The 25,848-nt window shown below is 50.6% G+C and overlaps 1 protein-coding gene across 1 annotated transcript in view; it reads right to left on the bottom strand.

The window, feature by feature from the left end:
* STIP1 (stress induced phosphoprotein 1) overlaps window positions 1–25,848 on the bottom strand; it is an 812,376-nt gene that overhangs the window by 318,791 nt on the left and 467,737 nt on the right. Inside the window, exon 7 of the mRNA XM_069650819.1 lies at window positions 8,504–8,606. Within this exon, the coding sequence (XP_069506920.1) occupies window positions 8,504–8,606 (103 nt within the window). The remainder of the gene's footprint in view (window positions 1–8,503; window positions 8,607–25,848) is intronic.

Raw genomic sequence — 25,848 nt, 5'->3', positions numbered from 1 at the left:
GGGTCTCTAAAGTGAAGGGAATTAGCACATTTTTGAGAATTCTCACTAACAAGGGGCATTGAAGAATTCAAAAAAACAGGTCCCTGTTAATCGGAAGTTTGATCGATGGAGCACACGGGCACAATTGACCAAAAAATAAGAGTAAAACTCTACCAAAAAGCAAACATCGCAGTAAAAGCTTGAGAGCTAAGCTTGAGGACTCCCAACACTTGAACGTGTGGTAAAAATATGAAGATGGCTGCCAGAGGAGGGGCATAGGTATAGGGCAGTCATTGGGTGGAGGCAGTATAATCCAAAGCTCAGTGATTGGTTGTTAGGAGAAAGATGGTTCAAAAATGAAAAACTGATTTTTTCTTTTACCGAGGATTCCCAACCTGACTGGGAATATTCATGAACATGTGAATCCATGCCAGACCCCATTCTGGAGGATGAACAGTACTGGTAAGCATGGTGTACATGAATTGTCTTCCAAACTATAGACTACACAAATTAAACCGTTTAGTATTTACTGCACAGCTAAATGGGAATGGTTCACCAATACCATCTGCCAAAAGGAATTAGGTGGGAAGGGAATAGTTTACCTGTAACTCCATTTCTCCAGCATTGGTATCTTTCATGGATTCACATACTTAGAATATTTCCCGTCGTCAGACTGGGACCCTCGGGAAACATATAGCCTTTTCCTATAGGAAAACTTCTGACACTTTTGTGTCCTATCTAGGTCCTTTTAGGACCCGCCTACGCATGCTCTGTAGGCCGTCCCAGTATAAGAGGCCCGCCCCCGTGGTTCCCCTTCAGATTTCGGCCCCTCCAAAGTAGGAAGGGTTAAACTTATCACGCAAATACATTGCATTCCGGGGAGGTTGGCGGGCACATGTGAATCCATGAAAGATACCAATGCTGGAGAAATGGAGTTACAGGTAAGAAACTATTCCCTTCTCCAGCATTGGATCTTTCATGTATTCACATGCTTAGAATAGATTGTATAGCAGTAACACCTGAAACGGCTGTGAGAATGTAATGTAATATACCCTCACCATAATACATATGTACAGCAGGAATAAGTTTACTCATATAACCTTTCCCACATAAAGTATGCTGTCATCTGGGCCCCAGTGCTGGACTATGATCAGCGATTTCCCGCAATGACGTTCAAACCAATCAACGCCCGTTGGGCCCTGAGGGACCGATAGGGTACACACCAGGCGGGGGTGATAGACTGAATCTCTGGCCCGGGAAAACCGGAATGATGGGGGGGGGGGGAAAGGACACAGCCAGAAACTTTCTTTTGCTATGTTATACTGCCATCCGATACCGTTTGTAACCTATACTGCCTTGCTATAAATAAACATTAAAAAAAAAAAAGTATACTGTCATCAAAAGGTAGAAAACAGACTCTCCACAGCGTGGCGCTTACCTTACTGAAACAGATGGCGCAGGACAGGATCTGCACCTCGTCCGCATGCTGCCTGGCAAGGCAGTAGTGGCGGGTAAACGTGTGGGGCACTGACCATGCCGCAGCCTGGCATATATCCGTTAGCGGAATTCCTGCCCATAATGCTGCTGAGGAGGACGTTGATCTTGTAGAATGGCTCTAGGATGCCCTTGCAGCGGCCTTCCGGCCTTGGAGTGGCAAAACGCAATCGTCGATGAGACCCATCGAGCCAATCCTTGTTTAGAGATCGCTTTTCCCCTCGTCGACGGGCCATATGCGATGAACAGTTGTCGAGTAGACCCGAGTTCCTGTGTACGATGTAGGTAAAATTTCAGGGCCCTCTTAACGTCCAAGGTATGAAGAGCTTTTTCTGCTGCCGATGACGGGGTCGCGAAGAAAGTAGGTAGAACAATGGACGAGTGTTTGTGATACACTGTCGGAACTTTAGGGACAAATTTGGGATTAGTTGCCAGGACCACCTTGTCCTTAAAGAATCTTAGGTATGGCGGGTCTACGACCAGCGCTTGCAGTTCCGAGATTCTTCTAGCTGATGTGATAGCAATCAAGAATGCCAACTTCCACGAAATGAATTTTATGTCGGACGTGGCCATAGGCTCAAAATGCGGTTTCATTAAGCCTGCCAACACTGTGTTGAGACTCCCAAGTCGAGGGGAAACGTTTTTCCGGGGGAAAAGCTCGAAATAAACCCCTCATGAAGTGTTTTACAAGTCTGTCGCTGAATAGAGGAGACGACTGTCTCTTCCTCGTGAACCTCGAGATGGCCGCCAGGTGCACCTTTATCGATGTGAAGGATAAACCCCTTTCCGCCAAGAGAAGCAGGTAAGGTAGAACTTGTTCCGGCATTACCGTCAACGGTTGTAGGCCTTGCTGTCCTCGACACCATTCACAGAACCTCCGCCACTTATAGGTGTAAGATTTGTTGGTAGAAGGGGCTCGAGCTGCCTGCAGAATTTTTTGACAATCCTCCGAAATGTCTAACGCACTGAACTCCGAAAAGTCAGGAGCCAGGCTGCAAGGTTGAGACTGTCCGGGTCGTGATGCCACACCGTACCTTTGTCCCGGGATAGTAGGTTCGGGACTCTCGGAAATGCTGTTGGATGTTCCAGCGACAGGTGAAGCAGGTCGGAGAACCACGGTTGCCGCGGCCAGTACGGTGCCACTAGAATTACCCGGCAACTGTATCTGCGTATCCACTGTACTGTCCTCCGTATGAGGGGGAACGGAGGAAAAGCATAAAGGAACATGTCCGTCCATGGGAATGCGAATGCCTCCCCCATGGAACCCTCCTGAGGCCATCTGCTTGCGAATTGCTCGCATTTCTTGTTGTCTGTCCTTGGTTGCGAAAGCGTCCAAAGGGGGGTGACCCCATTTCTCGAACACTTTCATCAGCTGAACTGTGTCTATTTCCCATTCGTGTATCTGGGCCATGCTCCTGCTGAGGGAATCTGCTTGCGAATTCCTCACTCCCGGGAGATGGTGAGCCACGATGGAAATCTCGTGCTTTAATGCCCAATGCCATGTTTTCTAGGCCTCTATGGAAAGAGTTCTTGATCGCGTCCCTCCTTGTTTTCTCAAATAAAACATGGCCGTCGTATTGTCGGTCAGTACTCGTACTCGCGATCCCTTGATGTGTGGTAGGAATGCCTTCAAGGCCCATCGTACTGCTCTGAGCTCTAACACGTTTATGTGTAGGAGTGACTCTGTTGGAGACCAGCGACCTTGCGTTTGAAGAGTACCCATGTGAGCTCCCCATCCGGTTAGGGACGCATCCGTGACTATGGTTCGCTGAAACTCCGGTTCCTTTAGGGGTACACCGTTGTTCAGATTGTGGAAACTCTGCCACCACTGAAGGGTCCGAAGCAGTTTGTCGTCGATGGTTATCTTGTCTGACCACGATCCTTGGGCCTGCGTCCATAGGTCCGCAAGGAATCCCTGGACTGGCCTCATGAATAGGCGACAGTTTGCCACTACATGGATGCAGGATGCCATGGCCCCTAGGGCCGAAGCGTATTTCCTCACTGAGACCCTGTTGGTTTGTCGTAATCGGCTCGCCAGCTGGTTGAGTTTTGAGGTTCTGTCGAGAGAAGGTTTCACTAGCCCTAACTGGGTCTCGAACTGTGCCCCCAGGAACACCAACGTTCTCGATGGCCACAGAGAGGATTTTTCGAAGTTTATGGCAAATCCCAGCTGTTGCAGAAGCTGCATGGTGGCTTGCAAACTTGTGTTGGTCGACGCTGGGGAGGATCCCCTTACCAGCCAGTCGTCGAGGTATGGGTATACGTGGTGGCCTTGCTTCCTTAGCTAGGCCGCTACTGGGGCCAGGCATTTTGTGAACGTTCTGGGGGAGGTCTTGAGCCCAAAGGGAAGAAACGTGAACTGGTAGTGAGTCCGCCCTATTACAAATCTTAGGAATTCCCTGTGCTTCCGACACATTGGAATATGGAAGTACGTGTCCTGTAAATCCAGAGACGCTAGAAAATCCCCTTCCTGAACGGCGCGGATCACTTCCTGCAGCGTGAGCATTTTGAATTTTAGGCTCTTTAAAGACTTGTTGAGATCGCGTAAGTCTAAAATGGGACGCCATTTGCCGTTCGGCTTTTTCACGACGAAGTATCTTGAGTAGACTCCTTGACCTCTTTGTGATGTTGGAACTAATTCTATCACGCCCTTTGCTAACATGAGAGTTACCTCTTGTTGCAGTATCCTCAGATGGGAATGAGCGGTGAACGCAGGTGGAATGTGCGAAGGCTGTGCTTGAATTGTAGAGAGTGCTCGTTCCTTATAGTGTCCAGCACCCATTGATCCGTCGTTATTCGTTCCCATTCGTCGACATATGTTGATACTTTCCCCCCCAGAACGGTGTGTTGTATGTCACTGCTGATCTTTATTTTGCTCGTCTCTCGACTACGACGGATAGGATGGTCTCTTCCTGGACGTCTGGAAGTTCCGGCGTCGGTTTGCCGTTTGGGAAGCATGCCTGTTTTCCCTGGGAGGGGTAAGCCGACCTGCCAAAGGATCTGTCTCCAGACACAGAGAATCTGGAATTACCTGAAGCCCCTCTAAAGGGACGAAAAGACGTGTAGCTTCGGCCACTCTGGAGGGCACCCAATGAACGTGCCGTGTCCGAGTCCTCTTTCATTCCCTTTAGGGCCTCGTCTACCTTCTCTCCGAATAGAAGGTCTTCCTAAAAAGGCATATTTAATACTTTGTATTGTACCTCTGGTCTGAAGTAGGTACACTTAAGCCATGACTGTCGTCGTAATACAACCCCATTATTGACTTGTTTGAAGCCGGACTCAGCGAGGTCCACAGCGATGTTTATTTCGTGATTGGAGGCTTCCTCATCCTCTCGGACAAGCAACATCGCTGCCTTCCTATGCTCTTCCGGAAGATGATCCAGCAACGGCGCTAGCCTGTGCCACATTTCTGTCGTACCTGGCTACAATAGCCAGAGAGTTTGCGGCCTTTACTGTGGTTGCTCCCACGGAGAGCACTTTTTTGCCAAAGGCATCCTGGCGTCTTGCTTCGTTTTCAGGCGGAGTCGTGCACTTGTGCTGGGCCTTCGCCTTCCTCGCCGCTGCCGCCGACACCACCGATTCCAGCGTTGGTTGGGAGGATAAACACTTGGGGGTAGACTCTGGAGCCTTAAACTTTTTCTTGAGGCGTCCTTTCACTGCCGGTTCCGAAAAGGGGTGACGCATTGTCTGCAACCCCTCCTTCCACACGTGGTCTAGTATTGGTATTGAGAACACAGACCTTCTCTTACCCATGTGGTCGAACAAAAACCAGTCCTTTTTCTGTTCTTCCTGGGACAAACCAAATTCCTTACACGCCTTCTCCATCATAGAATGGAATGATGCAATGTCGTCCGGAGGGGACGGGTGAGCTGGGCTTCTTGGGGTTTCTAACTCCACCTCTGACTCCCAGGTTGGATCCCTGGAGGGGGATGATGAGATATCCGACATGGCTCCCCTGTCAGACTCCGAGTCTGGCAGCTCACCTTCCTCTTGGGGTGCCAGTGCTGAGATTGGCGTGCGTAAGTGCGATGGTGGACGGGACGGGCCCGGCTTGTCGACGGGTGACTGTGGCAGGTTTGCCTGAGGTAGTCTCTGGTCCAACGACTGCACCAAAGACTGAAGCATGGACAGAATTTCCAACGACAAAACAGATTGAGGATTGAGAAGAGGGGCAGATACCGGTATACCGGATCCCCTCGTCGACGACTTGTCAACCACTCGTAGCCCTAGGTCTGCCGGGCCAGCTATTCTCCCGCTCTCGTCCTCCCCCCGAGGACAGCGACACAGCCTGTTCTTGCAGTAAAGTATCCGGGGGGGATCGGATCAAAAACTTCAGGCCTCCAGGCTTCCTGTAGAACCCCCGTTGACGAGGCCACCGTTGAGTCGTTGACGGTGGGACGGTGGATACTACATGCGTCAGTGGCAGGGTGGCCGATGACTGGACCGCCGTCGACGGTGACTTAGCAGGTGGTTTAGGCGGTCCCGCCTTTTCCACACTTGGCCTGCCTTTACTGGACTCTCGACTTGAAGTCGATATATGGTGATCGCCCGAGGAGGATTTTGGCCTGTCACGCTCACCCGATTCCCACAGAGGCGCAGGTCTGGCTTCGAGTGCTGATGCTTCTTCAATGGTGAAGCGCAGGACTCTGAAGATGGACAGGTAGGGCCCCTCTACTCTGGCTTCTCTGGCTCGCAGGAATATTCCCCTGTGCGTGAAAAGGGAGTATAACCTACTGACGGAATAATGCTCAAGCCTTCCACTCCCTTCCAACCCTCCATGATACCCTTCCACGATTCCCTGTGAAGTCTCACCTTAGGGTCTGGAAGGATGAGTTCTCCATCCTGCTTCTGATGCAGGGGCGCGTTGAAACCCAGTTACTTCATTGGATTGAGGTTTGATGGAAGTTCAAATAAGCTTGACTATTCAGGTAAGGCGCTGTAAGAGTTCAGTTGCAAGTTCAAAAGTTCAAGCTTAATAATGTTCATTGTCTTATTGCAGCAAGCGCTAACGCTTATGTCTTTTTCCCCTTAGGGGCCGGGGTTCGGGATGCCAGAGATATGGCGCCGACCCGAAGTGAAACGTGCAGTTCCAATAAATGACAGGTAAGTTCTGGATGAGCGTTCGGGTAATGTCTTTGCATTCGCTCATTTAATGTCTTTGTCTTTTTTCCCCATAGGGGCCGGGGTCCGGAATGCCAGGTAGCAGCAGGACCCGAAATGAAATGGGAATGACCCAACAGGTAAGTCTTAGAAGGAAACTGAGCTTTTCCTATTCCCTTCCTTCTCTCACCTTGTGTTCTTGTCTTTCTCTCTCCAGGCTCTGGGAAGTGGCTGCGGATCCGATGATCGCTGCTGAAGATGGAGGTGCCAGGAAAGGTGAGTGAAATGCAGCGCTGCAGCGATCGAAGCGAAATGCTTTTAAAAATGTCTTCCCTTGCAGGATCGTCGGTGTGATGTCTCCGTGATACAGCTTTAGCAGGTAAGGTCTTCTTTCTCTCCAATTCTCTTATCTCCCTTTGCAGGTGACCCAGGATGCTGACAGGCGTGGCTGAAGTCCAGATGCAGGAGCTGACACGGTGAGCGTCCAGCTGCGAGGAGCAGAACAACGCGAAGCGTGAGTTGCTGATCGGGCGTGGTTTAAATAGCTTTGGAAGAAGTTCCAGGTATGTATCCTTCCCCGACCACACCCAGGTGAAGTAGTTCCACAGGTAAAGTAGTTCCATTCAGGCCTCAAGAGGGCCTGGATGTAGCAGCATGGTCTGCATCAGGTAAGTGCACATTAAAACACTTGAACACATGTCTAGCTTTATGAGCCTGGCGCCTAAGGCGCCAGGACAGGGGTCCAACATGAGCCTGGCACCTAAGGCGCCAGGACTGTGCCCAAAGGGCCCCAGCTTGGGCCCGCTGGCACTTCCCTGGGGGAATGATGCCTGCCTCTGGGGTTGCTGGGTCGGACCTGGCTCCTTGGTGGTAGGCATCATGACACTTTCCTTGTCATACTTTTTTGATGAAGATGACGATTTTTTCGACGAGGACTCTCTAGCTGAATGACTCCGAGATGACTCTGTCGGTCGAGATTTCTTCGCCGGTGGTTCCGACGAGCCAGCGCGGTGTGATGTTTTCGCCGATTGTGTGAAGCCTACCTCCGAAGGGGGGTATGCCCCCGCTCCGTCATTCAGCCATGCCACCAGCCGACGATTTCGGTCTTTGAGGGTCTTTTGAGAAAACCCTTTGCATATGTCGCAGTTATCAGCCGAATGATGAGGGTGGAGGCAGTATATACAATCCATATGTCCGTCCCCCTCGTAAACTTTTTTCAAGCCGCACGTCGCGCATGGACGGAACAGCGCTTTTCCTGCCATGGGAAAAATATTTTGAACTCCAACTCCAGGCACACAACCTTGTACAAAATAGTAAGACGACGCGAGGAGATCCCACTACTTTGGAGATCCCACTACTTTGGAGACGGTTGAAATCTGAAGGGGAACCGCGGGGGTGGGCCTCTTATACTGGGACGGCCTACGGAGCATGCGTAGGCGGGTCCTAAAAGGACGTAGATAGGACACAAAAGTGTCAGAAGTTTTCCTATAGGAAAAGGCTATATATGTGTACCGAGGGTCCCAGTCTGACGACGGGGAATATTCTAAGCATGTGAAACCATGAAAGATCCAATGCTGGAGAATTTCATAAATGAAGTGTAGCTCCTGCAAACAAATATTTTTGCATTAATGCCAGGAGTGGATTTCGATGCCTCAAAAGTAACACCTTCTTCTGAGGAAAGCAAAAACATTACTAATTGACCCAACACCAAGTAAGGGAGAGCACAAATTGCAATCGAGAAACAGAACAAAAGATTTGAGCAGCATCCCATCAAAAAAAGGTAGTATTGAAAGCCTTTGGCATTTCATTTTATGGAACTGTACTTGAGATCTCACATCACAGAAAAATGTATGCGCTTATCACAACATTTATTAGACAGTACATCACTCCTATTAAGGAAGGGGTTGAGAACACTTGGTATTCCACTCACTTGGCAATCTGTTGGTAGTCCTCCCGGTTCTCTCTTCCTACGTCGATTGCTTGCTCACACAGTTCACGGCACTTATCATAGTTTCCTTGTTCGAAATACACAGCTGAAAAATGTCAGGAAAAATTATTATGTGGTACCGCTCAAAAACTAGTAAGTCTACTTTCCAAATGCATACCAAACCAGCACCCAATTATTTTTGATCAATGATGCTCCTTAACCTGCACTACAAGATATTGTGGTCAGGACACAATTTGTGGTGAAATAGCCAGTGAAGACTAACTTTAGATTCCCATGTTGTAGTAAACAGGAATGGTTACCTTCATGGTGATTCAGGTGCTCCTCTTGCTGCTTCTGGACAATGTGGTGCCAACCTACAACCCCTCCCCTTCATGGTTTCTGCCCAAACATGCAAATTCCCAGTGCTCTTTGGGTCTAAACGAAATTTTGGGGGTTCATTTTGGCAACTTGAGCGTGCAGAAAGCAAACTCTACAGCTAAATGTAACAACTCTAAACTACCCACATATATCGCTAACTCGATTGACAGACAAGACATGAAAATTGCACTACTGAACATGATAGTTAAGTAAACACACCTTGGATATTCATTACTATCTTACCCTCCACAACCTCGACATTTTATTTTGAACTGAGACTTGGCCAACAGAGGCAAGTGGCCCATCCCTAGACAAGTCGATCCCAGAAGAATACTTTATTATGTGTAAGAACTGAGCAGCAGGCTAAGGGGGTGGGGGGCATGCAGCGGAGGAGGGCACAAGGAGGGAGCGGGCGCAGGGCAGTCATTGCAACAAAAAACAAAGATTTCCATTTTTTAAAGCCCCTGTACATGTGGCAATCGTGAAATTGTGCATCTAAAACTCACACCCACCACTTGTACCAGTTTCATTCTTATTGTGGAGTACCGCCAACCATACGACAAGGTGACCCTTAACGAGGACTTGCTGCAGACCTTAAAAACCATGTTGGGTCCGAACTGCTCTACCTTGGTGGTGGGTGACCTTAATAGATGGCTCCACAACCAGAGAGACAAAGAGGCAGTGTCTCTATGAGAAGCTCTCCTTGAAATTGATTTTCAAATGAAGAATAGCGAACCTACAGCAACGTCAGGAAACATCCTTGATTGGGTGATCAAGAAATCTGACATTTGTTATAAAAAACACCATGTATTTTGGTCCAATCACAGCATATTGATTTTACTGTACGTCTAAAAGGGGTCCCAAGGTAAGTACCCAACTCACCCATAGTTGTGTACAACCACAACCTTAAAAAAGAATTCCATGTGTTAAAATCGCGGCACAAATGGGGGTAGACAATATCGCGGCAAAAAGGCTGTGGTTTTGCAGCTGCAATCCATGCAAAGGATTCGGGGACACCCCTGCAACCCCCCCGTACCCATTATACCATTTAAGGGGAGCTCCCCTTAAATGGTGTACACCTTTAACGGGTCAAACCACAGCATTTTTGCAGCAAGTTTTTGTACAGGCAACATTTTTGCCGCGATTTTATCACTGCATACCTAAAAAAGTGAAACTCCATCTTCAGAATTGTCTCACAGACATTATGTCCTCAACCAAAACTTCAACCCCCGCTGAACGATTAGTGGAAACTTTACTACGCTCTGACCAGCATGTTGGACGAAGTTGCTCCCATGACCAAGGAATCAGTACGAGAGCGCCCAAACCATAAAAAAATAGCTTACACCTGACCAAACAATCTTAAAAGAACTTAAAAGAAGTGCTGAACAAACTTGGCTTAAAACACCCTTCTGCCCTTAATAAAGATAAATGGAAGTCTCTCGAAGCAGCATATAACTTTAAAATCACGGCTGCCAAAAAAGTGGTCTTCAATGAAGAAATTGCTGGAGCAAAAAAAATAAATAAATAACTCTCTACGAAGCTCTTCGAGATTTTGAAACTTCTGGAAAAAACCTAAAGCTTAAGCACACCCCAGTCATCCAACAAACCAAGATTGTGACAACATTCAGAAAGCATTTGCCAATAAAATCACTGCAGCTCGCGATAACATTCAGATAGACTTGGAAAATGGCAGTTAATCATGACCCCGCCTGCACCGATGTGTAAGCAACACGAAGACCTACCTCACTTTCAGACATGTAACAAATTTGGAGATGAATGATTCCATCTCGTCTTCCATGTACCCCGCCTCTTGGCAAGAGAACATCCCAGTAAAATGAATACTGGACAATAAAGGGATTTTCACACCTTTTGTCACTAGACTAGTAAAAGCGTCCTTCGATTACAGTGAAGTTCCAGAAGCCATTAAAGCGATCTGTTACACCACTGCTGAAGAAGGCAGGCCTGGACCCAAAAAATGTTAAACCAATTACCAAAAGCATTTCCTGCTGAAGGTTCTGGACAAAGTGGCCACTAACAAACTTCAAGCTCATTTTGAATTAGCCTCCATCTTTCACAGCAAACAAATCGGGTTTCAGAGAGGAGAGCGGACCATAGTACAGAGACCGCACTTCTTGACCTGCAGACTAATCTGCTTGAAATTGCGGACTAAGAGAAAACCAGGCTCCTGGTCCTGCTAGACATGTCTGTGGCTTTCGATCCGCTTGATCATGCCCGGTTGACCCACACCCTCTCAGGCACAGGGAACTGTTGCCCATAAGCTTCTAGTTAGGTTATCAATCATCTGTCTGCTGGGAAAGTGCCTCCTCTAAACTGCCCCTCCCCCCCCCCCCCCCCAACTCCTGTGGAGTTGGCTAAAGAGCTTGCATTTCTCCCAAACTTCTTAATCTATACACAATACCACTTTGCCACTTGTTAGAGACCTGCAATGTATTACGAACTGCGCGGATGACACCGAGCCAATTCTGAAAATTACTGGGGGCTATGAAAAGGACAACAAGACTGAACGCCATTTATAGATTCATCAAACAGTGGATGACAGAATTGGCTCTGTCTGAACGGAGCAAAAACTGAACTACTGTTTGGCAGCTGGGCCACTAGAGCCAAGCTGGGGAAAGAACACTCGCACTTAAGCATCAAAGATGCCCTATAGCAGTAGCAGAAAAAGTTTAACAGGGTATTTTTAAATTCGACCCTGGGTTACGAGACTCAGAAGGCAGTTGTTTTGTAACTGGTCTAAGACTTCATAGAAACATCAAGCCCTTTATTTCACCAGATAATTGTGCCTCAATCATTCTAGCTATCGTTCTCTAGCGCTCGACTGCTGTAACTCACCGTTAATAGGGCCAGTAAAAAATGTCTGCACCGGCTCCAAATTGTCCAAAATGATGTTTGTTGAGTTTGCATCATCAAGGGCATCCCCAAGCGCGAGGACATTTCATCTGGGGGGGAAATCACTACACTTGCTCCCAATTTCGGCCTGTATTCACTTCAAAGTTGCAACATTCCTGCACTAGTATTTATACGGAAAGGCACCAGCTTATCTGACGACCCGCATCACTCCATACATACCCACTTGCTCTCTCCATAACCCCATTTTGGGAACTATTAACAAAGATGGATTCAAAAGAGTGGGTGGCCAAGGGAGGGCCTTCCCCAACAAAACAGCATGGATATGGAACACTCAGGTTGGGCAGTAATATGAAAACCTTGAGGGCCTTGCTGAAAACTACTCCAATAAATTAGAAGTTACTCACCGTAGTGACTAACGTACTCTTAGTCCCCTTTCCTCCATACTGCAGTGGCGTCCCTTCCAAGGTTCGGGAGACGGAACCTTTTTTCACCAGAAAAAAACCTCCTTCCCCTTTAAAATTTAGAGGTGCGCAGGGGTGCGTCCCAGGGAGCATGCGCTGACCCGACTCCGCCCTCCAGCACCACACCTCAGTCCCCATAGACGCGTCGACAATAGATTTAACATTGCCTAATGACACCAGTATAATTAAGGGGGAGGATGGGTGGACGTATGCAGGAAAGGGGACCAAGTACGTTAATCACTACAGTGAGTAACTTATATTTGCTCTTACATCCAGTCCCATTTCCTCCGTACTGCATGGGCGATTAGACCTGAATGTAGCCCCAGGGTGGAGAGGAGACCTTCCTTAAACAAATAGGTTTATGAGAACCGGCTGCCCGAAACCACATCAGATCTAGAGCCGGCATCCAAACAGTAAAGCTTGCCTAAAGCCGAGGGAGTGGCCCAAGTGGCCGCCCTGCTTATGACTTGCCAAGGGACATGGCGCTGGAAAGGGATTGCCTTTGCCTTAGCCCCGACTGCGTGGGCATGCATTTTGGCCGGAAGCTGCCTGTGCTGGCCCTCACATGCTTCTTTGATGGCCGAGACCATCCAGCAGTAACCTGGTCTTGAGCCTGCGAAAGTGACAAACAGGGTGCCTGATTTGCGGAAGGCCTTGGTCCTGTCCAAGTAAAATTTCAGGCCATGCCTGCCATCCAGGCAGTGCAGCACTGTGCTTCGCCCTTAGGATCAGCATAGAACGTAGGAAGGGCCATTTCCTCGTTCAAGTGGAAAGCAGACAGCACCTGGGTGTGTCCGCAGGACTACCTTGTCTCTGTGAAAGGTCGTATATGGTTCCGAGGCGACCAGCGCCTGTATTTCGTTGACTCTACGAGGTGAGGGCTAGTAAGGACGTCTTGATGGTGACCAGCCTAATGTCCAAGACGCCATTGGTTTGAATGGTCTGTGTGCGAGTGCGCCTAAGACCATATTAAGGTCCCACATGGGGTGCAGCCTATTGAATGGCGGGTAGAGCCTTCCCAGCAGTGGTCAGGACAAAAGCAGCGGAGGCAAAGGATTGAAGGGGGGGGGGGGAGACACTCGAATGGACACCTGCTGAAGCCCGCTGAAGCAGACATGCGCGGGAGAGGAGCGTGGTGTTGGAGGACCCAGTACCTATTGAAAAGAAAAAGACAAAGATAGAAGAATATCCGGGGAAGAGCGTGTGGTCTTACATGGCCGAAGCAAAACCCAGGTGCGCTGGTGTATTCGGCGCGTTCCCCGTCGACACGGAACAGGGAAATGAGGAGTGGCGCCAGTGGGTGGATTAAGGCGAGCGCATGCTCCCAGGGACACGCCCCTGCATGCCTCTAAATTAAAGTGGAAGAAGATTTTTCTGGTGAAAATTGTTCCGTCTCCCGTACCTCACGAAGGAACGCCCATACAGTATGGAGGAAACGGACGTAATAGTACTTTGTTTCTCATTTTCATACCCTCCTTTGTATTCTCTTGACTTTGCCAATACTTGTTTCAGGGAATACATTTGTGATTTCTGCCACATCTAATACTTTCCTTTCACTCCAGTCATGAGTTTAACTTGCTTTTCACTCTGTGCGGCATTGAAATGTGCTTTCAATAATTTCAGTTAATTCTGTATCCTAAAAGTACTTGCTGTTAGGCAGAATTATATGCAGTAACCTTTGGGAACACCACACAATTCAGACTACAATTGACAGTACAGATTCACCTTTCGTGCAGGGGGAAGAAGTTTCCTGGAGGATCTTCTCTGTCGTCGGATTCTGGAGATTCGGACCTGCAGCAGGGCTTCACCGGGAAGTTCAGTCGTAGGGGTCCTCTTCTGCCAGTTCCTCGTTGGTTCTTTCGTTCCAGTGGCGACTCTGCTCTTCCAGTCCCAGAGACCTGCTTTTTATATAGTTTTTCCCCCCCCATTCATACAGCCTGGCTGTCAATCTGTTAGGGAGAATTCTCATTTTATGGCTAATTTCCCTTACCTAGTGAGTCCCCCAGCAGCTTTGCTGGATTTCTAGAGTTATTTTTTCACTTGGTAAGAGCGTGCCTCTTTTTCACACTCTTAACCGTGTTTTGCCATGTGTATTTCCTATGCTTTTAGGATTGTGGACTCTGGAGTACAACACTTCAGTAGCCCCCCTTCTTTTGTATGTTACACAACACCTTCAGTGCAGTGACACCGGGTTGTCTTTTACACTTCCTACGACTCCATTTCTGAGGCTGACTACTGTCCCCCAGAAGAAGGTAAAGTTGCCATTAACTTTGCCTAGTCATTTAACCACAGATCAAGTACACCCCACTTTACATGGAGTACTGGAAAGGGTTAATCCTTAGCCCTTTTTAACTGTGCCTCCTAGAGCATTGTTTCGCTCTTAACATTTAGACTTGGCTGGTGGCAGTGGTATCTACCCCAACTTATCTACCGCGATTTTATTATATAAACGTGGTATTGTTTTAGGCTATTATATTAGCCTCGAACATAAACCCGCTTGACCAAATACTCCTTTTGGCCCCAGTTAGGTTTATTCGCCATTTATTTTTGTTAAAGTCCTTCTTGTGTTTTACTTTGCGCGGCAAACCAGGTTTGCTTCTGCCAAGAAGCCCTCCTCAAGGGGCCTGGGTGTCTAGGTGGGCTGAATGTGAGGGAGGGGTGTAGTCACCCCCTGCACAGGGTATCCTAGGAAACCCAAGTCGCACTTTGCCATGATTGGCTGAGGTGGTTGTCCGGGCTGGACAACCCCCCTGCCGCGTGATTGACAGCCAGGCTGTGTGAATGGGGAATTTTCGCATAAAAGGCAGGTCTCTTGGGCTGGAAGTCAGTCGCCACTGGAACTACAAGGAACCGAAGAGAAGAGGATAAGACGACTGCTGCAACTACCCCGTCCCGGTGAAGCCCTGCTGCAGTCCTGAGCCATCTACCCTTCGACGACCAGAGAAGATACAGTCCGAAGTCTTCTTCCCTTGAGCCTGGTGGGGATAACCAGCTCATCTTCCAGAGCCAGAGGATCCCTCTTCTTGGCCGAAACCGCTGCACCATGCTGTAGTGGTCTGGATAGCCATCTGAAGAGCCTCTCCTGTTTTTAAGGAGCACACCTTTTATTCACCGTCGCTGCTGCCGGCCTCATCCTTGTGTGGTGCAGACCCCTCCAGACGTCCTCCTTCGTACCGAAGCTCCAGGAACCGTGGGTCTGCAGGAAACTATCAGGAACAACTGCCGTGGCACCAGCTTCTTCATTGAATAAGGTACTGTGTTCTGCTTGAGAAATTAGGGTGAATCCCTTTTCTTCGCCTCCAAGGCTTGCCCTTGTCTTCCCTCCTTACAACTTTTGCTTCCTCTGTTGACAATATCTAACTACTCCTGGCAACGTTGAATCTTGAACTGTCCAACTGTTTGATCCTCGACAACAGGAACCCGGTTCCACTTGACACTGGCTCCAGCCTATTGACTCTTGAATGTCTGTCCGCGAGTGTTCTCTTATTCTGTCTGCCTTGACTAAAGTATTGCCTATGATTTTTGCCCCCAACTCTCGCTGGTTAACTCAGGTGCCAAGTGTGTTTTTGCCCCGGTAACATTTCTTGTTACTAAAGATACGCGTATCCGCAAGACCGAACTGTCATTACTGTCAAAAAGTGATCGCATACGTATTCCCGGTAACGTCTTGTTTCACAACATCGGTCCGTTAAAACATAGGGTACTTACCTTGAGTTAGAGTGCACCAAAGTGAATTGGTTGGTTGTAGTATATTTTACGTGTGATTTTGAATTAGTGTTGTGTTTATAACAAATGGTTTAAAAATAAATGTACTTCAATTTTTTACCTGAAACCTTGAGTCAGTGTTTGCTTGAGTCATAGTAATTGTGGTCCCTTTGTGTAATCTCTGCTACTGCTCATATACTCTTGAGATAGGCCTGGCTGCTCTGCTACTGCTACCGCTAACAGTAGTACGGGCTTGTACCAAGGTGAACTTGTATTACCACTTGTAGTCTTAATTGTGTGTAGTGGTCCCTAAGGGCACTGCACAGGATTCTGCACAGCAGGGTGGCTGTCCTGGCCAGGACAGCCACCCAGCTAATCAAACAGGAGTGCGACTTGGGTTACCAAGGGAACCCATGGCAGGGGTCCTAAAAACCCTCCCTCATATTCTGCCTACCCAGACTCTCCGGCGCCTAAAGGAGGGCTTCTGTGTGGAAGCCCGCAAAAAGGCCATTAACAAAAGGGACCAAACCTGGTTTGGCGCGCAGAGTAAAACACGAGAAAGACTAACAAAAAGAAATGGCGAATAAACCCGGCCGGGGCAATTTGGTCAAGCGGTTTTATGTTCGAGGCTAATATAATAGCCTAAAACATTAACACGTTTATATAAGATAATAGCGGTAGAAAAGTTAGGGTAGATACCACTGCCACCAGCTAAGTCAATGTAAAGGGAGTGAAACAATGCTCCAAAAGGCACAGACAAAAAGGGATAAGAATTAACCCATTCCAATACTCCATGGAAGATGGGGTGTAATGGGTCTGTGGTAAAAGTGACTAAAGTTAATGGCAACTTTATCTTTTCTGGGGGAAGTCGACAGCCCCAGAAAAAATACAGTCAGCGGGAAGTCTAAGACAACCCTGTGTCACTGAACTGAAGGTGCTGTGTAACACACATGAACAATATGGTGCCCTGGAGTAGGTGAGGCTCCAGTGCCCAAGATCACACAAAAAGTATAAATACACATAAAAAAACACATGTAAGAGTGGGAAAAAAGGCTCACACTCTTACCAGGTGAAGACAATAAATCCTAGAAATCCAGCAAAGCTGCTGAGGGACACAGTAGGTAAGAGAAATCAACCATTTATGAGAATTCTCCAACACTCGCTGCAGCATTTAAAATTACTTTGTTAGTTCGGCATTCAAAAAGGACTTTGCTTTGTGTTAACAGAGCGCCCCGGTATGAGTGTGTCCCTACTTTACACTCACCGGTCACATACGGCAGCTTCCTTCTCCTTGGCGTCCTTCGTGACAGACTTCTCCAGGCTCCTTCAGCTTCCTCCCTTCCCCAGATTCTCCCTCCTGGCCTGCACAGAGCACTGCTCGCTCTCCTGGTTTCCCGCTGCTAGGATCAAGGGGAGTTTCACAGCTTCTGCAGCACAGACCCGCTCAGGAGGGTAACCGGACCCTCTCGCACCAGACCACGGCCCCAGCGTCTTTCTCCTGCACATTACTGCTCCGGGCACCTGGGTCTCCAGCTTCCTTCTCTTCAGCCCGCTCTCCCTTTCCAGCCGGTTCTCTCTCGCTCAATGCAGCAGGCATTTTTATATCCATCAGATGTGTCAAGTGACCCCAGGTGTGAAGCGCTTTGAAGCACTTCACTTGTGTATAAGCACTGTACAAATAAACAATTACAAAAGTGATCGATTTCAGTTGCCAGACTATGAAGAACTCCACTAGGCAGACACGGCGGGTTGTTCCACCAGTATGGATCAAGGAACAAGTTACTTACCTGTAACTGTTGTTCTCCAGCATGGGTCTGGCATGGATTCACATGCTCATGAATATTCCCTGTCGTCAGGCTGGGAATCCTCGGTAAAGAAAAAACCAGTATCAGTTTCGTTTCTGATCTGTCTTTCGTAGTAATAACCAATCACTGGTCTCTGCGTCATACTGACCACAGCCAATGACTGCCCTCTACCTAAGCCCCGCCTCTGGCAGCCATCTTCAGATTTGGAAGCACGTGAAGTGGCAGTATGACCAAGTGAAGAGCCGCAGAGGGGTAGGCGGGAGGGTTCGCATGTGAATCCATGCCAGACCCATGCTGGAGAACAACAGTTACAGGTAAGTAACTTGTTCCTTCTCCAGCATGGGGTCTGGCATGGATTCACATGCTCATGAATAAAGAATACATAGCAGTACACACATGCACAACCACGGGGGGTGGCAAAGGCTCAACATTAAGCATTACATCAAACTCAACATTAAGCATCTTACCTCCTCAACAGGCTCACCTCAGGCGAACAGGTTGCGCAGCACTGCTTGGCCGACCCTGGACTCCTCCCTGGAATCCCGAACGACGCAGTAGAATTTCGTGAAGGTGTGCGTCGACCTCCACGTAGCAGCCCTGCATCTGTCCAGCAGGGGCACACCAGAAAGGAACGCCGTGGTAGCTGCGATCGCTCTGGTGGAATGGGCTCTCGGACGGCCAGGCAGCGGTCGGTTTGCCAACCGATGACAGTACATGATACAGCCGGAGAGCCATCTGGAAATGGAAGCCTTCGAGAGTGCCTTCCCCTGATTGACAGGTCCAAAATTCACAAAGAGTTGTGACGTCTTCCGAAAACACTTTGTGCGGTCCACGTAGAACTTTAGCGCTCTAGCCACATCCAGCGAGTGCAAAGTCCTCTCAGCCGGGGACGAAAGCGACGGGAAGAACACAGGCAACACCAAGGGTACGTTGAGGTGGAAGTCCGACGGCACCTTGGGCATGAAGGAGGGGTGCGTCCTGAGCACTACCCTCGTGTCGTGAAAAGTCAAGTACGGGGCCTTGCAGGAAAGGGCCTGGATCTCTCCCACTCGTCGTGCGGAGGTGATGGCCACAAGAAACGCTGTTTTCCACGACAGAAACTTCAACGGGGCCGAGTGCAGAGGCTCGAACGGAGGTCCCATGAGCTTGGTCAGCACCACGTTGAGCTCCCACGCCGGGGCCGGAGCCTTCACCGGCGGGAACGATCTGAACAGTCCCTTCATGAACTCCTTCACCAGATGATGAGACCACAAGGACGTCCGCCCCGTGGTTCTGGTGTATCGGGAGATTGCAGCAAGATGAATCTTGATGGACGCGTGTGCCAGTCCAGCTTTGGCCAGCGTCAGCAGGTACGGCAGTACTTGGGGAGCCGTAATCCGTAGAGGGTTAATCTTCTGTGCGTGGCACCAGACAGAGAACCTCTTCCATTTGTGTCCGTAGCATTTCAGAGTCGAGGACGCCCTGGCCTTTGCAAGAACCTCTCTGCAGTCGGCCGGTAAGTCGAATCCTCCAAACTCTAGCGCTGCAGGAGCCAGGCCTGCAAGTTCAGCGATTTCGGGTCGTGGTGGAGGATGGCGCCTCCTTCCCTGGAGAGTAGATCCGCGTCCACCGGCAGCTTGATTGACGGGGACGCTGACAAGTCCAGAAGGTCCGGGAACCATATCTGCCTCGGCCACGCAGGTGCGACGAGGATCATCCTGCACCGTGACCTCTTGAGCTGGTTGATGAGCCGGATCAGCAGTGGCAATGGAGGGAACGCGTAAAGGAACAGGACCTCCCAGGGGAACGAGAAAGCATCGCCCATGCTCCTCGCCTGGGGAAACCTGCTGGCGAACCTCCGGCACTTGGAGTTCGTCGCGAACAGGTCGATCTGGGGTGTGCCCCACCGTCGGAAGAGGCGATCCACTAGATCCTGCCGTAGTTCCCACTCGTGGCACGAGCGCAGCTCCCTGCTGAGTGAGTCGGCGATGGTGTTTTTTATCCCTGCCAGATGAAACGGCACCAGAAATATCCTTTGGGCGACGGCCCAATGCACAGGTCCTGCGCCTCCTTGGACAGTGCTGGGGACCTGGTTCCGCCCTGTTTCCTGATGTAAAACATGGTGGTGGTGTCGGTGAAGATCCTCACCACCTTGCCCTTGAGGGACGGAAGGAAGGACCTGAGGGCCCAAAACACTGCACGGAGCTCCAGGACGTTGATATGTAGTGATTTCTCCGTCGGGAGCCAAAGGCCTCTTGCGTGCAGATTTTCGGTGTGCGCTCCCCACCCTTCCAGGGAGGCATCCGTGGTCACTGTCTCCTGGTGGGCTGGGGTCTGGAAGTCCATGCCCGCCGTCAGATGCGCGCGGGTGCCCCACCACCGGATCGCTCGTCGGAAACTCTCGTCGAGTGTGATCCTTTCCTCGAAGCTGCCCGTCGTTTGGATCCAGCGCGCGTCCAGGAACTCTTGCAACGGGCGCATCCGGAGCCTGCACAGGGGAATGAGGTAGATGCAGGAAGACATCATTCCGAGGAGGGACTTGATGGACCTCACCTTGGCCGCGTCGGCCACCAACATCCGTTGTACCTTGCCCAGGATGGCCCTGGTCCTCTCCTCCGACGGGGAGGCCAGAAGGGACACTGTGTCGAGCCTCGCTCCCAGAAACAGTGCGTCTTGCGCGGGTACCAGGTGGGATTTGGCGTAGTTCACAGAGAATCCAAGGTCCGTGAGAAGCTGGACGGTCCTTGCCGTGTGGTCCACGGCGAGCTCCCTCGTCTTGGCTTGGATGAGCCAGTCGTCCAGGTAAGGGTAGACGTGGATCCCCTCTCGGCGCAGCTGCGCCGCCACCGGTGCAAGGCACTTGGTGAAAACCCTGGGTGCCGACCGTAGTCCGAAGGGGAGGGCTTTGAACTGGTAGTGACGCCCTTGGACCACAAACCTGAGAAATTTTCGGTGCCCCCTTAGGATGGGAATATGGAAGTAGGCATCCTCCAAATCCAACGACGACAGGAAGTCTCCTTCCTCCAGCTGACCCAGGACGTGCTGGAGGGTGACCATCCAGAATTTTTGAGCCTTGATGAACTTGTTCAGACGTCGCAGGTCTAGGATGGGGCGCCATCCTCCCGTCTTCTTCACGAGGATGTATCTCGCGTAGACTCGAGCCCCGAAGCCTCTTTGGGACGAGTTCGATGGCGCCCTTCCTGAGCATCGCCTTTACCTCCAGCAGAAGCTGCGGGACGTGAAGCTCTTTCCTGGCCACGGGGGGGACGCGCGAGCACCTTCTTTGAAACTCGAGCGCGTGGCCCCGGGCTAAGGCGTCCAACACCCAATGGTCGGTGGAGATGGACTCCCACACGCTGACGAAGCTCGCCAGCCGGCCTCCCACCGGGGTGCTTCGGTGGGGGCCCGACCCCACGGCCGGTTCAATCCTGTTTCGACGAGGCTTTGCCGCCTTGACCTCCTTGGCGACGACGGCGGGGTCCGCCCGACTTGCCTCGTCCCCTATAGGCCTCCTGAGACGACGAGCGGGCCGCTTGACGATAGGTGGAGAAACCGCCGCCGGAACCTTTGGAGGCGCCCTTGCCTCCGCTGCTCCGAAAGGGCGGCCGTCGTTGTTGCAGAACCCCAAGGGCCCGGGCCGTCTCTGTGTCCGCTTTAATGGCCTGAAGGGAATCGTCCACTGTTTTCCCAAACAGGTTGTTCCCATCGAACGGCATGTCCAGGACTCTGGTCTGTACGTCTTGACGGAAGTCCGTAGCCTTGAGCCATCCACGCCGCCTAAGGCACACGCCGTTGCCCAACTGGCGAAATCCCGTATCGGCGGTGTCCGTCGCAATAGTGATGGCGTGGTCCGACGCCACCTCGCCTTCCTGTAGGATCTCCAGGGCATCCGCCCTCTTGTCGTCCGGTAGGAAGTCCAGCAGAGGAGCCAGTTTGTACCATAGCTCCCTGTCGTAGCGGGCCACGATAGCCAAGGCGTTGGCCGCCTTAATCGTCGTCGCTGCAGACGAGATGACCCTGCGTCCCATAGAGTCCAATTTCTTTCCCTCGCCGTCCGGCGGGGAAGTCGATGTGGAGGCCGCACCCCCCCCCCGCTTTCTTCCTGGCCGCCGCGGAGACGACGGAGTCCGGGGTAGGCTGCGCCCGGAGGCACAGGGGGGCCGCGTCCGGAACCCGGTACTTCTTCTCGTACCGGTCTCTTCTCACTGGCGTCGTGGAAGGGTTCTTGAGGAGGGCGAGGCCCTCATCCCAAATGTCGTCTAGTAGAGGCACCGCGAGGACCGTCTTCCTCTTGGCCTCGCGCCGTTGATAAAGGAATCCTTCCTTTTTCTTCTCCTCAGGGCAGAGTTGGAAAAGATCGGATGCCCTGGCGATCATGGAGTGGAACGATCCAATCGCGTCGGGCGGAGAAGCCCTGGTGGGAGGTGAGGACGGAAGATCCTCGTCGTAGACCTCGTCGTCCGTACCCGTCGCGGCCGTGTCAGTCCCCGTATCATCCCCTCGAGTCGTGGATGGGGAGGAGGGCTGGACGGGGCGCGACGGCTGAAAAGGAGGTGGAGGGTGAATCCTTCTTTTCTTGGGAGGAGGAACGCCAGAAGGTCCCGGTTCTGGGTCCCCCGACGGGAGTGGTTCCTCCGCTGGCAACGGTAGTCTCGTCCTTATCTCCGTGCATAAGGACTGTATAGCCAACAAAATGGCCGCCGAGTTGTCTTGCGGCGCTGGCAGAGGGGAATCCGACGGGCGATCAGGGGCTCTTCCTCCAAGGTCGAAGCCGAGTCTACGACGACACCCTGCCCCCCCCCCTTTTTCTTCTCCGCCGGAGATTTCACGGGGGTCCTATCGATGGGCATAAAAGAGGACTCCCTCCGAGGTGGCAGGGAGACGGAGCCCCGAGGTCGCCACCACTGGCGTAGCCTCCACAGTCTGAGCCAGGGCCGCCGCGACAGTCTCGATACAGGCCTTGGCCGGATGAATTAAGGCCTTCACCACCTTAGGTGCGCTCACCGCCTTATCCTTGAGGGGGGGGGGGGGGGGGACACTGCCTCGCTCCCCCTCCGATGGGGCCTTCGAGCTCGACCGGGGCCTCTCCAGGAGCTTCGCCGGGTGCTCTGCCTTCCTCTTACCTGACCCAGAGCGTTGGCTCGTGGTTGATGGTACCGGGGAGGGTGCGCCCTGCCTGGCGCCCGTAGAGCCCGACCGTTCGGCGCTCCCGGTGCCAGCAGACTCGCGGTGCTTGGCCTTGTGTTGGACCCCCGTCGCCGGGGCGTCCTCAAAGGTCTTAGAAGACCGCTCGGATTTCTTCCTCTTCTCGCCGGACGGGCTCTTCCCTTCCAGCCAGTTGGCGAGACGTTGATGGCAGTCCTTCATGGTCCGCTCCGACATGTTGCCGCAAAACGCACAGTCCTTCTCCACGTGCGTCTTGTCCTCATGTAAGCAGTAAAGACAAAAGGAGTGTTCGTCCTCCTTAAAGACGTTCTGCAGCTGGCATCCAGGGCAGACCCTGAACAGCTTTCCGGGCGTCAAGCTTCCCTTCTCCTGGGCCATGTCCGGGACAGGCCCGAGAAAACTTCTGGAGTCCTCCAAAAGCGTAGCTCGACGAAATCTTCACCCTTGAGGGGCGCAGACGAATCCGACACGGGTCCCCGTTGATCGGATGGAGAGTCGGTGGAGCTTGAGGCTCTTTTGACCGAAAAAAACAAAGTTTTTGAGAAAAACGTGAAAAAAATAGCACTAACGCTCGAGAGCAATAGCACGAGGATCCCAACACATGAACGTGCGGTAAAAATCTGAAGATGGCTGCCAGAGGCGGGGTTAGGTAGAGGGCAGTCATTGGCTGTGGTCAGTATGACGCAGAGACCAGTGATTGGTTATTACTACGAAAGACAGATCAGAAACGAAACTGATACTGGTTTTTTCTTTACCGAGGATTCCCAGCCTGACGACGGGGAATATTCATGAGCATGTGAATCCATGCCAGACCCCATGCTGGAGAATAGCCCTCTTCATCGTCTCAGTCTTAGCTGCACTATGGACTCGAGTGAGAGTTAGCTCTACCAAAATCCTGTCACTTCCACCTCAAACTCGGACATATTCTCCCTTACCTCTCCTGCCCCAACCGACTCTCTGCTGTTATGTACATTGTTATGTCGAGACTGGACTACGCCAACCACTTGGGGTCACCGAGACAAACTTAAACAGCAAAGAACCCAAACCGCTGTTGCCAAACTCATTCTCGCCCTGGGACACAGACCACATCTCGCCCACTCTACGCACCCTTCACTGGCTCCCTGTAGAACGAAGGACCACATTCAAAACCCTATGCATCACACAGTGCGCAGTGCACAAGACCGGGCCCAAGTACCTACAAGAGAATATTAAACACTACCTCCCTTTACAACCCTGTGATCAAGCACTGCCCTCTTACTAGTGATTCCAACCTCCAATTCAGCCAGGATAGGAGGGTCTGTGTTCTCAACCTTAGCTCCGAGACTCTGGAACTCACTCCCCCTCCACCCCCCCACACATTTGACACACTGAATACTAGATGGCCTTCCGTTAAGCTCTAAAAACAATGGCTCTTTCCGTAAACATGATTAAGACCATCTATGGCCGCTAAAACACTGCAACCACATGGACACAACCTCAATAACATTAAATTGGAATGTTAATACAATCTGCGGACAAATGTTCGAGAAGACACCAAGCAATGACACCAATGAAAGACTAACAAGTCACCAAGACGGAACCTGAAAACGGTGACCATGGATGAGAACCAGAGCATCCCGCAAGTGCTAGATATAGGACCACTAAATAGCAGCTCCGTGAGACTACTACACATGCCTAGCTACCCCTGTCCCATCTCCCAATGAATGCATCTATTGCGAAGCACATGAATGTAATTCAGAACATTGGGCTCATAAGTATAAAACATCCATCCCAGACACTCGCCTCTCCCATCACTATACTCACGCTCTACACCAACAAATAGAGCGCAGCCACACGACTATCAATTTCGGCCGAGCTGCTCACATAGGAACAATACTCCAAGAACACCTCAACATCCTGCTAGAATGCAGTTACACCCCACGAAAAAAAAGTAGGCCTAGCTGCACACATAATGCAAACATGATCTCTCAATACCAACACACCTAAGGTTAGGATTCAGCTACCATCAAGCAACCGCATCAGCTGCTCACATATTGAGTGCACCCAAGAACCCTATAACACTACTCTCTCTACTGACTCCGACTGCGATCCCCGAGGGCATTCAAGCCACAAGTGTTTTGAGGTCATACCAATGATCTATACAACTCTATATAACTGCCAAATAATTAACATTTGTGTGTTCACGCACAGCCTGAAGCTTGCATAAAAGGGGTATTATGCCTGCGTCTTCACCACACGGACCACAGGTATAAGATTATGCAATCTTATTTAAGATCTTGCTAAAGGAGCCCCAGTTGCTGCCGCCTCCTCCAATCTTCACTCTTCTAAAACGTGTTTTTTCAAATTGCAACATTCCCCTTTACCCTTCCAACTGGAACACAACATTCCATCTTCAAGAAAAATCCTGAGGAATTATGACTGAATACATTCCTGTACTATACAAGACACATCCTTCCCTTATAACCATGTTAACCTTTCTTGCACTTTAGGCAACACAGCCACTCTCACTTGGGCATTCATATAAATGTGTTACTCCTTTTCTCCCATTTCCTGTTCTGACTACCTGGATGACATTGCCCCCCGGGACAGCATTCTGTAGACAACACGTCCGCTATCGCAATCTGATCTCCCTTAATATCTCGTACTCCAAACCATGCATTCCTTATATACCAGACCTTTCTTGTTGAAAACTGAAGTGAAAATTCCATTGGTTTGTGATCTCTAATGGTGAAAAATCCATTTTCCCATAGGTAGCTTTTGAATTTATCTACATCCCGCACCCAGGCCAACGCTTCAGGCAACCTTTAACACATGCGAGGCAAATGCCACTGTTTTTTGCACGAGTACACATCCTAGTCACTCCAGCTGGGGTCTGTATAGAAATGAAGCTCCCAATCCTCTCTGAAACCTTTCAGCATGGGGGCAGCCACTAAAACATTGTCATCCAACTCCTCTTGGCATCTTTCACGCCCCACAAAAATGT

This window comes from Ambystoma mexicanum, chromosome 3p (assembly GCF_040938575.1).
Source record: "Ambystoma mexicanum isolate Mex_15411 chromosome 3p, UKY_AmexF1_1, whole genome shotgun sequence".
In the NCBI taxonomy this organism is placed as follows: Eukaryota; Metazoa; Chordata; class Amphibia; order Caudata; family Ambystomatidae; genus Ambystoma; species Ambystoma mexicanum.
The sequence above is the reverse complement of the archived record's forward strand: the minus strand, read 5'-3'. Positions and strand labels throughout refer to the sequence as shown.